Genomic DNA, 14,946 nt, shown 5'->3' with positions numbered 1-14,946 from the left:
TACCCCAAAAAATTCTGGGATGCAATTTTTTTTAAAAAGTGAATAGGAAATTAAAAATGCATACCTACCTCATGATGTTTTTCAGCAATATTCACTGAATTTAATGCAAAGATCACTTCTCTAGCTCCTACATATAAAACGTCTTTGTCATCACTTAGTAATAAAGTTGAATAGTTAAACACTTCTGGCTCCTGAAAATGGACCAGTTGTACTTCTGTTAAAGTAAAACAAACAGTGCTGTGTAAAGAATGAAAACCATCTAAGGACTTTTTTTCTAATCTATCTATCTAATACTGCAGTACTTTGACAACATCTTAAAAGCAGCAAAACTGAACACAGAACCCTATTATAATAAAAATATTGGGGTCATCAAAAAGAGTAGTTAAATCGTGGGTTCAGTTAGTCAGGAGTTTGGGGCTGCAGCACTGACATACAATTGCTTTTTCCTGGATTTCAATTTAAATTAATATCTGGGATTTGTGCTGCTGATCTCAATTTAATTTACATCTGGGATTTCAAACTACTGCACATTTGTTGCATCTTTATTTCATATTGTGTACACATACACATGCACACAACAGTATACAAAAAATGCCATTAAAACTCTAGAGGTCTGCCTTAAACTTTAACCTTCTGCTTCATTCTTAACTAACCCTGTGCAAAACTGAACAAAGTGTTAGACGGCCCAACCAAGATGCACCGTGATAGGGGTAGGTACCAAAGTACATTTACCCCCATACACCAAACTTGCATCCACAAGTGCCACCATCAGCACAGAGAATAGTATCATGCTCTTGCAGGGAACTGCTTTACACTCAGCACTATGTGCTGCAAGTGAAATGGATTAGGCTCTCATTCTCTGATCCTAAAGTAAGATGAGTACAAAGAGCAATTCAAAATGGCCAACCTTTGCAAAAAAACGCTTGATAAGGGAGTGAGGGGAAACAGAAGACAGAGGCCACTCCCTTTACTTTGGGCTTTCTAGCTGTCCTCCTGAGGCCTGCAGCTTTCCTAATCAGTCACAAATGCCTCCGAAGGGAAATGAGGGCTGGCAGAAATTAGACAAATTATTGAGCAAACTTGTCAGAAAGCTGGAATTTTCTCAGAAAGCTCTGCTGCAAAGAGGCCTGGTTGAGCTGCCAGCAGCTTGGGAAGCAGGAAAAACTGGGGGAAACTTCAGAGACATAACAAAAGAATGGCCATACTGGGTCAGACCAAAGGTCCATCCAGTTGAGTATCCTGTCTACCGACAGTGGCCAATGCCAGGTGCCCCAGACCGAGTGAACCGAACAGGTAATGATCAAGTTATCTCTCTCCTGCCATCCATCTCCACCCTCTGACGAACAGAGGCTAGGGACACCATTCCTTACCCATCCGGGCTAATAGCCATTAATGGACTTAACCTCCATGAATTTATCCAGATAGGGCATTCCCCTACTGCCAGTGACTGACAGGTCTGGCCCACCCCAAAGGTGCAAACAGCTGAAGTACCAATGGACTTGTGGACTAGAGCTAATTAGGAATTTTATGACAAGTTGTTTTTGCATCAAAACCAAAACTGTGAAACTGGATCGGATTAGATGAATTTCCCAACTCGAAAAAGCATAGAGAAAACAGTTTTCATATTGTTAAAACATTTTATTTTGACATTTTCTCAATGAAAATATTCTCATTTTCTGGTTCAAAATGACTTTTGGTTTCACAATATAAGCTAATTAGATCAAAAAGTCAAAATCAAAATGAAACTTTTCAAAATTATTGAAACATTTTTGATCACCTAAATTGGTGGGGGGGGGGCACACAACAGTTTTTCATTTGTGAATATTTTCAAGATTTTTACTTTTTGTCCCAATGCAAGATGGAAAACAAAAATTCAAATTCTCAAAAATATTCATGAGATGGGAAAACCGGTTCCTCTGTGGACCTTAGCACAAAGAAGAAATTTTCTCTGCGCAAAGAACTAATGACCAGCCAAGCTCATGTTTAATGCCTATGAATTAAATTTCTCACTCTCATTTCCTTTCCCTCTATCAATTCTTTCCCTCATTCTGTCTACCCTTTTGTTCCTTTTTCTTCTCTACCCTTTAAACCAGTAGTGGGCAACCTTTGGCCCATCAGAGTAATCTGATTGTGGGCCGCGAAACATTTTGCTGACATTGACCGTCCGCAGGCATGACCCCTCGCAGCTCCCAGTGGCCACAGGTTGCCCACCACTGCTTCATACCACACCCTATCTTCATTATCAGCTCTTTTCTCCTTCCTGCTATTCCCCAATCTTCCTCATTTTCACTCTCGTTGCATGTGTATTTGAAACAGAGAAAGTCGCTATATTCCCTACTAGTAGTGGGGCAGTTGCCCCACTTTGGCAGAGGAGGGGTTAAAGCAGGCTGAAGGGAGCCTGTGCAGAGAAGAGCAGAAAGTCGGCCAGGCTGGGCCCTATATAAAGGCTGCAAAGCAGAGGAGACAGCAGTCTCTTCCGGACAAGCAGGGAGAAGGACTGTTACCTGCCAGGTGGCAGCTCCTGATGAAAAGGGCCAAGAAAGTGAAAGGGCCAAGAGGAAGTGGCCCAGGATACACAGGGAGAATAGGAGATTGAAGGAAGGCAGTGGGATGCTGCTGCTAGAGGGTCCCTGGGTCAGGACCCAGAGTAGAGGGTGGGCCTGGGTCCTCCCCTCTCCCTTTACACCATACCTTACCATGGAGGAGCATGACCGATGTACTGTGCCTTGTCCCTGAGGCAAGGGACTAGACTTTGGGGAGGCAGGAGGCCACGAAGGCAGGTGCAGACTGAGGACTGCTGATATCCCCGGAAGGTGCTGGGGGGGAGGGAGAGAATAGAGCAGGGGCATGGCCAGAGGGCTGTGTCCAGAAGAGGATGCCGCAAGCCAGGGAGTAACGCGGGTTCCAGACAGCACATCTAAGCAGGCAATGGGTGGGACACCACCCACAGAGGGCGCTCCATGGCTAGGACATTGCTAATTCCCAAAGCAACCCGCAGGAGGTGTCGCAGCGGTGAGGGCCTCACAAGTTACACTACTACATAAATCTTTGCCAAGAGAACTAATTGAAAATCCCTCACCCTATTAGAAAAAACTGCAGGCAACATGTTAATGTGTACCTGTTGTATGAATTTAAATTGGGAGTTCAATTGGAAATATGCATAGTTTGGCTGGGGCCCTATGATTTTGGTGCATGTTTGTATTTAAATACACCCTAATTTAGCAATGTAGCAGAAAATTCCAGATTAATACTAGGTATGGACCTGTACATATTTTTGTATAAAATTTGTTTTCTCTATTGTCTTTAAAGAGTCTTTCATAATGCAGGAAACTGCATCTGATATTTCAAATATTTTTCCAAAGAATGTCCCAGGGCCCCCCTCACAATATGCTAAAATTCCCCCTTCTTAGTGAAATATGAATGAAAGAACATATCTCCATACAACATGCCTGAGACTGACATGTAACATTAAAAGTTGTATGTGCCTAATGGAGAACAAGACATTGTGGTGCTGGATAGAAAACAAAGGAGCAGTCGTGTTCAAGGGCAGGGGTATAGATCAGCGCTAAATCAAACCAAGAGAAACTACTGCTGTTAACTGTAGTCACCGTTATATGGGAATTCCAAGATGCCCAAACCTTTCATACATCATTTTTTCTCCAAGATAATAAATCTTATATACCCATGTTTTCTGGCTCTTTATGCCCATAAACATGGGAAATATTTTCATGGCCTTATGCCAGTATTTTATTGTGGTCCTAATATCCATTTATATTTTCCTACAATAAACTCATTTGTATCTGACATCTGTGCTTAAGGCTATTTCTTCACACTGGCCATAAGCTTGCTTCGCTACACACTGCAAGCCTCTCATATCAGTTGCGGAGTCAGGAGGAGTCAAGGACTCAACGGTATCCTTCACTCAGGATTTCCTCCTTGCCCAGTAAAAACAACCTTTATGGTATCTAGAAAGAAACATCACAGACATTACATACAGTAGCTCAACATATTTTATTGCCTTATAATCCGTGTTCCAAAAATTATTCAAGTCCTGGGCTATACAGAGCATGTAGAATTCCATGGGTTTACTTTTTCACCCCATATTTGTTCCATTTATGCTAATGGAAATCAGAATGGTTATGAGTACTAGGTGTGATAGTGGCCATGGGGGAAAAAACGACTCAGTGAAGAAGATGGATTGTGTTTTAGCTTCAAGCAACAAAAGGGGTTGCATATCTAGGCACATGCAAAGTCCCCCTTACCCCACATCCCTACAAAGTTCTCCCCTTAATAGTAATTTAACTTTCTACATTTCTTTTTCATCAACAGTAACATAAGAGAAATACAAAGGGAAGAACAGGGCTTCAATTAACAATGAACTGATCTCAGTGGCTTTGGGACTGATTGGGACCAATTGCAACTGTAAATGAAATGGCTACGCAAAGTACACAATACTATACATTGACACACACCAAGAGTTGCTAAAAAGTTCTGAATGGTAAGATGACTGCACTGACAAAGTACTTCTACTCACAAAACATCATGTCCGCTATGGTATTATTTCAAATCCTATTGCAATCAATGGGACTTTGTCTTGTATTCACACTCCGCTTAAAGCTCTACTATTTAATGTAAGTGTAAGTAAAAAAAAAAAAATACGAAAATAGTTATTGTGCAAGTACAACAGCTGTGTTCCAGAGTTTTAAAAAGGCATGAACTGCTTATTAAGGAACTGATTTCACAATTCCATCCACCCACCAAAATAGTATTGCTAAGTCTTCTCTGAAAAATTTTGCTGCACATCTCTCTGACAGGATGTGATTTAGATCTAAACAGAGTTATTGGACATGATTGTGAATTAGCAGGAATGTAAATAATTCTGTTTTAAACTTTTGTCCAGATTTTATTTTATGCTAAGTAGCCAATGAAACCTTGGGCTTCTGACTACCTCTCAGTTGTGGACAATTTCTCCTTATTGTTTGTCCATCATGAGACATGCTAGTCTCTTTTCTCTGTCAATCCTGCAAAAGGATTCAGCATGGCTAGGGAAATGTACAAAGACCTTCAGTGACTCCACTAGCCACAAAAGTTCCAAGATCCCCCTAAACTCAGTTTTTCCTATGTAGCAAAACAAACAGCTATGATTAAAGCTAAGATTTTGTCTCAGATATTTTTAGTAAAAGTCACGGACAGGTCACGGGCAATAAAGAAAAAATCATGGAAGCCCGTAACCTGACCCTGACTTTTATTAAAAATACCCCTGACAAAATGGGGAGCCTAGCTGCGGGATCCTCATACTACCTGCAAAGGTTGGGCAGCTGCCGGGGCTGGTAGGGGCTCATCGCTCCAGAGTCCTGTGTTCCCTGTAAGCTGTGCGCTTGGGCAGCGTGCAGGAGAGATTTAAGTGCCATCCACAGCCAACAGCATTTGCTCAGGTGCCCCTCCCCACCATATTGCTCTGTCCTGCAGTTGCTCCTGGGACCCTGCTGGCTGTGCAGGGAGGGAAAGGGGGGGTGCTGATGTCAGGGTGTCCCCCTCCCCCCCGCCCCTGTACCCCATCTCCACAGAGCAGGGCAGGGCAGAGGGGACAGCCTGGCTCAGGAGGACTCGGAGCTGCTGCGGTCTGAATGGTGAGTGTCTGAGTGCACCGTTTCTGAGATTTCCCCAGCAACCAGCTCACACAGTCTCTCTGTCTCACTCACACATGCTTGCTCCCCCCCCCCCCCGCCATGTACCCCATTTCCACAGAGCGGGGAAGGGGAGACAACAGGACTCCAGACAGAGCAGGGGAGCTTTCCGTGAGTGTCTTAAAGAGACAGCGCACGACTTTCTCCAGCAGCCAGCACACACACAGTCTGTGCGTGTCTCTCTCTCTCTCTCTCTCTCTCACACACACACACACACACACACACACACACACACACACACACACACACACACACACACACACACACACACAGAGTCTCTGTCTCTTTCACACTCACCTCCCAACACATACTTGTATTATTGTTGTAGTTAGCTCTTGGTACTTCCTATAATGCACATACTCTCTGAAATTTTATTCTTTCAAAGTGTACTGGTCTATGCAGTCCATAATTTTTATTTCTCTTACACTTAAATTTAATTATTTGAGTCATGAGTTCTAAAATGCCTAATCTGTCCTGGCTGGAGTAATTATCCCTATGGTAACTTTTTAAAAATATATATTATATCTAGGTTTTTTGTTTCTACTGGTGGCAAACATAGGCACATACCTCGGTGCACATTTCAAAATTTATTCCGCACATGAATGGAAAAAAAATTAGAGGGAACACTGCCATGGTCCTCTGGCTCAGAGCTCTGGGGTACCCCCGCCACCTGCAGCGGCCAGAAGCTTTGAAGGATCCCTGGCACCCTCAGCAGCTTGGAACTCTGGGGGCCCCCGGCACCCGCAGCCATGGGGAGCTGCGGGATCCTCCTGCCACCGCGGGTGGTGGGAGGACCCTGCAGCTCCCGGACAACAGGGCTGAATTCATGGAGGTCACTGGAAGTCAGGGATCCTGTGACTTCTGCAAACTTCTTGAAAAAAATCGTAGCCTTAGCTATGACACTTGACAGATAAGGATTTACTCTTTCTTGAAAGGCGGCAGGCACTTTTTCCTAACTCAGTAAATCACATGAGAGAGAAATGACAATAGATTGAACAAAAAATTCCATACTAGTAATATATTATAGATTTTTTTTCAGCAAACAAAATCTGAATTAATAGGTTACTTATTAATTGCTCTAAGACAAATGTACACATTTTCCCCTGACTCTGACTTTCCAGAACTTTCTATTGCTGTAATGATGCTTGATAAAAGAAATACATGCAGGTGTCACCTTATGTACCATATGATGAGACATCCTAGTAATTTTTAATTTTTTTTCATATCAAGAAGCAAAACAAGAAGCTTTGGCATAGTTTTCACAGCACAGAAACAGTCAATTAAATGAACATTTTTATATCGTTCTTTTTCCTCGTAGTGGAAGTCTAGTCCATGCTTTTCAAAAGTGACTAGTGACTCTAGGTTTCTATTTAGGGTGCTGAAAAATGGAACAAATGCAAGGGGCCTGGTGTTCACACATTAGCTCTTTCTGAAAATCAGGCCCCAGAATCACTAGTTACTTTTGAAAATTTTAGCCTTGATCATTCATTCAAGTTTCATAATAGCAACAGCTAAGCAAAGTCTCTGTTAAATTGGGGGTTGAGGAGTTAACAAAGAGACTGGCAGGGCCCATATCACATCAATAGTTTTCTGTTACAAAGTGTTTAAAGAAATTACATAGAACACCCACACTCCATTTCACTACTTAAGTCATTGTTCTTACCTCTATGTTCCCAAGTGATCCTTGGTACTGGACCAAATGCTGCTGCTGCTCCAAACAATAAACCCAAAGCTGCATACAAACTAGAGAGAGCCATGATAAGAGACCTCGCTCTACGGAAGTTGGAGGATAACTGCAACACCTAATGTTCCTTTTGCAAGGAAATCTCCAGTTCCAAATAGAATGTTACAGGGTAGACATTGCCGAACTTAACATTGCAATAAACGGGTTGGAAAGATGTTCCCAAGCCTATGCATCCAATAGATTACTTCTTCAAGGTAATAAACATTTTCCAGGACGCAGAATACAGAGATTGTTCACACTTTCCACAGTGTTTCTCAGCAATTATTCTGCCTCTTGAGGACATTCTTCCATTTCATCTTAGTAGTAAATGAAACTGCATAGGGGAAAGAGCGTGGAAAAAGAAAAGGGAAAGAAGTGGGTTGAGTTTTCAAAAAGATCAATGATTTACAGACACATAGTATTTTTGGCAAGTACTTCAATAGCACTATGCAGTTTATAAAAAGAGTAATTTTCACAAATTGCATGATTATAAAATTATACTTTATATAATAACCACAGGCAACCATTGACAACAGTAATTTCTATCTACTACCCATATTATAATTCATATTTTGAGGCATATAGTACTGCCATTTATGTAGAGATGAAAGTCTACTCTGATTTACATCTTTTCCTGCCTTTAAACTGTTTTTTTCTTTAAAAAAAAAAAACCAACCTGCTTTTCTGAAATATAAAAAAATAAATACAATGGTGAGTTTAGCAAATTTATATTTCAACATGATCTCTTCTGGAATCATGTTGAGACTAGAGCTGGGGAAAATGTTTCACCAAATTGTGTTGAAAGAAAACATTCCCAAAAAAGTCAAACCATTTTGTTTCAATGTTTTTCAGTTTGAAAACTTTTTTAAAAAATTTCCTTCAATTTTATTTTTAAAAAATTAAAATAATTGAAAATACTTTAATTTGAAATGAAATATTTTTGTTTGACCCAACACACAAAGAATGTAGACTTTTTAATTCACCAAAAATTTTGAAAAAATTTGTTTTCAGTATGAGGAAAATTTGTTTTCCCCATTTTTTCCAGAGTTCTCAACAAACCAAAAAAATCCATTATTTGCCCAAAATGAAATGTTTTTGCTCTTTCAACAACCTTAATTTTTTTTTTTATGGTCAGTCTACTTCCTACTCAAATACTCCAAATCAGTCATCAGAGATGTGTGGATCCAAGACATAAACACAGGGCTAAATTCTCATATCCTCACTCATGTAAGGGTATCATAGTACTTTATGGCACAAGCGGTTTCACAGAAGTCAATGTGAGTAAGTGTAATAGGCTGGGCCTTTCTCTGGGATCACACTTGAGTGGTTTCAGAGGCTCTTCTCCAACAGTTCTTTTCCTGCTTTGGAACCGTACTTTCCAGGATCTCCGGTCTGGGGGTCTTCCACTAACATTCAGTCTCTGAGTTTGCTGTAAAGGTCTGATTTATTTATAGCAGTCCAGCAAGGCTGGCCCCAGGTCAGGGTTTATCTTTGCCCTCTGCCCCACTGTGATCAGCTCTTGGGTCTGTTAAGTCCTTGTGGTCAATGAAGGCTTGTCAGCAACAATTTTAGGGTATTATTAATATTTGGAATCTAACAAACAGGCCAGCATGCCCTTAAGAGACCATCTTTCTAGCACAATAGTACTTAATACACCAAACATTTTAAAGGCGATTTGCAAAGGTTTTTCTGATTTTGTTTTTATATCCCCCTTCAAACATTAGTTAGATTCCAGAAGAGGAACAAAACGAAATGTAGTTAGCATTTACCACCACCAAAAAAATCCTGAGAAAATCCTAGCTACAAATCTTCTCATTTCCCTGACACAGCAAATTACATTGCAACCGGAACAAAGATTTGAAAAAATCCTTTCCATTTTAAACCTGTATATTCATTCCCTGTGTTTATGGCACAGTGGTTGTGATGTCATTCATTCTGGCAAACAAACGAGTAAGTCTGCAGTTCAGACTTCACAGGATATCAATGAGATAACTTTGTTAAAATACAGCACTAGCTGTGTTTCTAATAAATTATATACTCCCCCTCTGCCTCCCATCCTTGGAATCTTACATGTTTAATTACTTACCCTACAGGAACTGCAGGTTTTCAGGTTGATTTCCCATATGTATATTCCACATTTGGTGTGTGTACACGCTATGTACCGGAGACTGATTCTTTTGGTCAGCAGTAGCTATTGTAGCTGTGCCTGAGCCCTGAGTGTCCTTGTGCCTCCAGCTGAGCACACAAAGGGCAGGGCTACCTCAACCATCTCTCAGTTCCTTTACCCCACAAAGTCTGGATGTTATCAGACTCTGTAACAGGAGGGATGGGGGGCAAGTCAGGGAATATATACATATGGAGCACACATCTTGAAGAATTACAGTTATGGTAAGGTAAGTAACCATTTCTTCTTCTTCCAGACTTGCCTATGTAATATCCATTCCACTCATGGTGATTCCTTTGCAGTGATCTAGTCACAGGAGGTGGATACAATGTGCTGCAGTAGAACTGTTTTAGGGCATTGCTACACTGAGTAGGAACCAGTTTAGTATTTTTATTTCATGTAATTTAGTAGAAGTGTAAAAACCATAACAAATATTTTTGTAAAATGGCAAAACATTTTAGTTTCTTTTGGCTCCCCTTCCAGTTGAATGTTAATTTCTTCTTCTATTTTATCACTTAGCTTACTGAAGAGACTTGGTAGGTCCCCAGTCCACATTAATCGGTTTTCCTCTCTCCTTCTTTCTTGCTCTTTTTTTTATAATTACATAGCCCCAATATCACAGGAGCATAGTGGGTAATCATTTCTCTCTACCATTTATTTAATAAGCAGCTGAAAATACAATGACCTATTAACCCTCCTATAATATGAAAGAGATCTCCAGAGTGATACTGTTAGTGTCCTGTAAGCTTATGAGTCCCAAAATAGAATTATTTTAATCCTATGGCCCCATGATGGAAAAGTACTGATGCTTACTAGTTGCCATGGTTACTGTCTTGGGCTCTCTCACCTTTCTTAGATGATGAAAAATGACAAGGAAAGTCTGGAACAAACAAACTACATTATCTTCTCAAACTGAGGAAGAATAAAAATTGTCTGGTTGGCTCATTAAGTGCTCATTTTTCTATGTTAACTGAAAAGCCTTCTGGATGCCCGGCAGAAATATGACATTTTATATTCCCTGTGTTGATCTGCAAATGAACCAATCTATAAAAAAAATTAAATTTGACTTACAGGACATAGTCTGTTTAGGGCCAACTTGTGACACAATTAAAAATATATACAGGTAGTTTGGTACAAAATATGCTGTACTGAGGGACACAATCCTAAAGGTGGTGTGTATGCTCATCCCCCATTAGTTTCAGTGAAAGCAGGAGGGTGACAGGATCTGGCCAAATCCACCACAGCAAAAATCACAGTATATATTTATATACAATATACACAGAAAATGCCTAGGATTTACCATTTTTGCAGTCTTGAAAATTGTTTGTAGGGGCTAGTTCATTCATACTTGCAGGGAACTTATCCTGAGTGTGCAAGGTTTCAGTACGAGACTGCTTTGACGTAATTCAAGTGAGAAAGAAAACAACACAGAATATACAAAACCAGTGGCCTGATTTTCAAAACTGCTGAGCTACTGCAACTCTCATTGACTTCAATAAGATTGATGAGTGCTCAGCACTCCTGAAAGTTAGGTAATTGTGAAGAGATTTAATCCCAAAAATGAGCCATAATTTGTCCAAAAACAAGTAAATATCAGAAAGAATACATAAAGCAACCTTGAAACCTTAAAGTGTACTATCAACTTTAAATATTTAAGCTATGTTCTTCAGGGCAATGAATGTTTCTATGTTCTGTAACACATCTATAAGTTTTCAGTGGCAGATGTATTTAAAATAATAATACATGATGTTAAAACATATACTCTGCTGCCAAGAATGTTTTCAGTCATCATTTGGCTGCAATTAATCACTATACAAAGGGCACATTGCCTATATGATCTCTCCATAATGCTCTATATCAACAGTTGACTGAAATACCACCTTTATACAAGGAAGAAACAATTAACAGAGCACATGGCAGTTTGCCAGGGCACAGCTGGAATTTTAGAGCTGTGAATGTCCCTGTGTTCATCAATAATGTTAGTGCACAGACAGAGAAATAAGAGATGTCAATTTCTGATGCAGCAAAGGGAAAATAGTAAAGTAAAACACCTACTCAAGAGGGCGTATGAAATTGGTAGACAAAGCCTCCATGGTTTGAAAATTTTATTACATACATGTTTTATTACATAAACAATGTTATTACAAACAATGGAGAGTAAAACAGTAAAGTCTAAAATACAAAAATGGGGAGCTAGATGGCTTAAAATACTGTTATAGAGAGACAAAGACACATTCACCTCTATGTCACCAGCTTGAACTTGCCACAGGTTAGTATAGCCTGAATGTTAGTATGCTTGGTGGACTGTACGAAACGATTTAGTCTCTCGGGCCATTTTCTGCCGGAGACATGTCCCTACCAAAAAACTTGCACGGCAACAGGCACTATTGTTGGCAGACTTAACAGAGAGACCAACAATGAAATGGGCCTGAAAGAAAAACTACCCTCTTATCGCTCAAGGTGGTCAGGATGGAGACCCCCAGGCAGACCAATGTGAGGAAATCGTTTTAGTAAATGAAGAGGATTTCAACTTGCAGAGCTGCCAGTCCAGCACCCCTTACCAACACTAAATTCACTATATACAGAATAAACAAAAAACTACATTAAAAGAATATGTAGGTTCCAAAGTCAAACACTTGAAAGCTAGGAAATGCTCAAATTACAGTTGGCTGTGTAACTTTAATGTGCATTCAACTGGAGGAAACAGCATGTGATCATGCACAAGGGGGAGGGTCTGGAATTTCCTAACTTTTGAGTCCCTTGCAACCTTAATGCTCTTTTAATGTAGTTTCTCCATATATTTTATATATCCCCTAGATTAAAAAAAAATAAAAATCAAGATTTTCATCATATGGAACCATAACAACCCCCCACACGGGTCATCGGCAAAGCTGGGGTCTTTAGATCCACAGCACAGTCTTCTACCATTTGAACTAATGGAGCAGCCAGTGACTGTTGAGGCTGTGTGGTTATAGACACTTCTGCCTCCGTCCCCACGAGCCTTTCCCTGTCTCTTTATGCGCCTATCTCCCTGGCTAATGCTGCTTTCCCTTTCCTTCTGCCCCATTCCACCCCACTTTCCTATTCTCCCTCCCAGCTCTTGCCCAGTTCCTGCCATGTTCCCCTGGTGTTCCTATCTGCCCCCCTCTATGGCTCCTGCCCTTCTCCACATCTACTACCCTGCCCCCTTCTTTCCCCCCCTTCAACTCTTCCCTCTCTCCCTTTCCACTGCTCATCCTTCTACATTCAGGTCAGAATGTTTTTAATCTCTTGCATGCTATCTGGGCATCAGGAGAGCGGGCACTGAGAACACAGGGGAAACAGTTTTCATCCTTTCGGCTCCTGTGCCTGGTGATACAGTTGCCCTGGCAGCTGGGAGAAGCGGTTGCCTGGAAAGTCTTGCTCAGCACCGGCTCAGTCCCCTGGGCTGCAGTATGTGCAGTAGCTCCATGGCAGTGGGCGATCTGGTCTGACATCCCAGTAAGCTATTTATAGCCAGTATGGCGTACCAGAAAGACACAGGAAGAGCAGAACATGGGGCTGCCGTGCGGCCCCACGCCAGCAGTTCCTCCGGCATGGCGGTACCGCTCCAGCTCTTCCACGCAGCTGCACGCCTGCGTCTCCTGTCTGGGGTCTGTACAGCAGCCCCACTGGAGGACACGGCTGGGCTGGGAGCGATACAGCTGTGCTGGAGGAGCTGCTGGCGTGGGACCGCCCAGTGATCCCATGTTCTGCTCCTTTCCCCACTGCAGTTCCTGGGAACTGCGGCGGTGAAAGGAGCAGAACCCCACACCAGCAGCTCCTCCGGTGTGACTGTACAGCCCCCAGCCCTGTCCTCCAGCGGGGATGCTGTAAAGACCCCGGACAGGATTCAGCAGACACAGCTGCATGGAAGGGCTGGGGGCAATACAACCGCTCCAGAGGAGCTGTCGCATGGGGCTTGTTGCCAGCATGTCTGAAAAAAATATTCTCTGTTGTCAGAGGTAGCTGGTTTGAAGCTCTTCTGTTAGCAATTCCTAAAGCAGGTGCGACTCTTTGAGCCAGCTATTGTTCCAGAGAGCAAGCCCTCCTCTTCTCTTTACAGCCCACAGAGCAGCTGCCGTGTCCACCCACTGGGAGCGCTCTTCCCTTCCCCCCTCCCCTGGGAGCATGGGATGGATCATGGGGGGGGGGAGAGAGCGTGGGGCCCCAGGCTGGGGGTGAGGTCACGTGAGAAGGTCACATGCCCTCCCCCCACCCCGCTTTAGCTGGTGCAGCGTACCAGTAAGAAATGAATTCTACTTGCACCACCGCTCTATGGGAATTGTGCATCTCCAGTCTGACCACTATGAACTGTGAGGGAGTGGAGCATACTCAGGGTAGCCAGCTCTTCGGAGCATTTAGTTACCAAACTCTAACAAGACTCTATTGAACACGTCTAAACTGTGATTTTTTTTTCAGAAGCATATAACTTGTCCAAATTTGGGTGGATTTTCATATGGATGACATAAGGCACATCCTTGACACAACGGCATGGGGGCAGTAGAACTTTTCAAAGAAACCACTGTAAGAATTTTATTTTATTGTATTGTTTTTTAACATGGGAAAAACAATGTATTTTTTCCCCTACCTGCATTATCAGAAACAGAAGTATTTTTAGCTGAAATTTTCCAAACAAGTTCAGCCTGATGCAGAAACCCACATGGGAAATTTAACTTCAAACAGTAGAAATTTAGTAAAAGTTAAAAGCAGTCATAAACAGGATCTTATTAGTTAAATTTTCTAACAAGCTTAAACTATACCTGCATTGCCTATAAAATAGACACCCTACAACAATTCTAAGAGATACATGATGCAGACTATTCTCAGATTATTTTAAAAGATTCAATATTATAAAGTCCAGAACCTTCTATGCTATCTGTGCAATCCCAAAACATTATGATTTACTGTCATATATAAAGCAAGGAGGGCCTGGCAACAGTCTTGTTGCAAAACTACCCAAGGTTTGTTTACTCTAGCATTTATCTTAATATTTCTCACCAGTAGTGGGATCAACAGTGGGAGCGCTGGTGCAAACAAGGTACCAGTGTGTTAAACGCTCATCTAGACCTTCTATACACAACATGACTATTTAAACACAGCCAGTCAGCCCGCCCAGAATAATGCCTCTTGATGGAATTGCAGCACTGAGTAATGCAACAGTGGGAACTGTTAAGGAAAAATACTAGTATGGTCATAGTAAATGAGTGAAATGCTACTAGGTAGCATCTGTTAAAACAATGGGCCTCATGATTTTTGATTAAGAAAATACGAAGGAAGCTTGTAATCCTGGGCCTCATGGAAGCACATCTTCTTTATTTTTATTCAAAGATTATATTACATTTTTGCATAAA

At 41.6% G+C, this 14,946-nt stretch overlaps 1 protein-coding gene across 8 annotated transcripts in view; it reads right to left on the bottom strand.

Annotated features, from left to right (window-relative positions):
* Window positions 1-14,946, bottom strand: part of SEMA4D (semaphorin 4D) — a 173,643-nt gene that overhangs the window by 49,531 nt on the left and 109,166 nt on the right. For 7 of the 8 annotated variants that reach the window (XR_006281458.1, XM_038403519.2, XM_043514749.1 and 4 more), the window contains 2 exons: window positions 7,351-7,744; window positions 69-214 (listed from right to left, as the gene is read on the bottom strand). Coding sequence is in view for 7 of the 8 variants with exons in the window: in XM_038403519.2 (XP_038259447.1) it covers window positions 69-214; window positions 7,351-7,444 (240 nt within the window). In the remaining variant the exon portion in view is untranslated. Of the gene's footprint in view, window positions 1-68; window positions 215-7,350; window positions 7,745-9,496; window positions 9,734-14,946 lie in introns of those variants that run through there. The other variant, XM_043514746.1, reaches the window with a different exon arrangement.

Source organism: Dermochelys coriacea, chromosome 5 (assembly GCF_009764565.3).
Source record: "Dermochelys coriacea isolate rDerCor1 chromosome 5, rDerCor1.pri.v4, whole genome shotgun sequence".
NCBI classification, from domain to species: domain Eukaryota; kingdom Metazoa; phylum Chordata; order Testudines; family Dermochelyidae; genus Dermochelys; species Dermochelys coriacea.
Note: the sequence above shows the minus strand (reverse complement) of the source record. Positions and strands in the feature narration are given on the sequence as shown.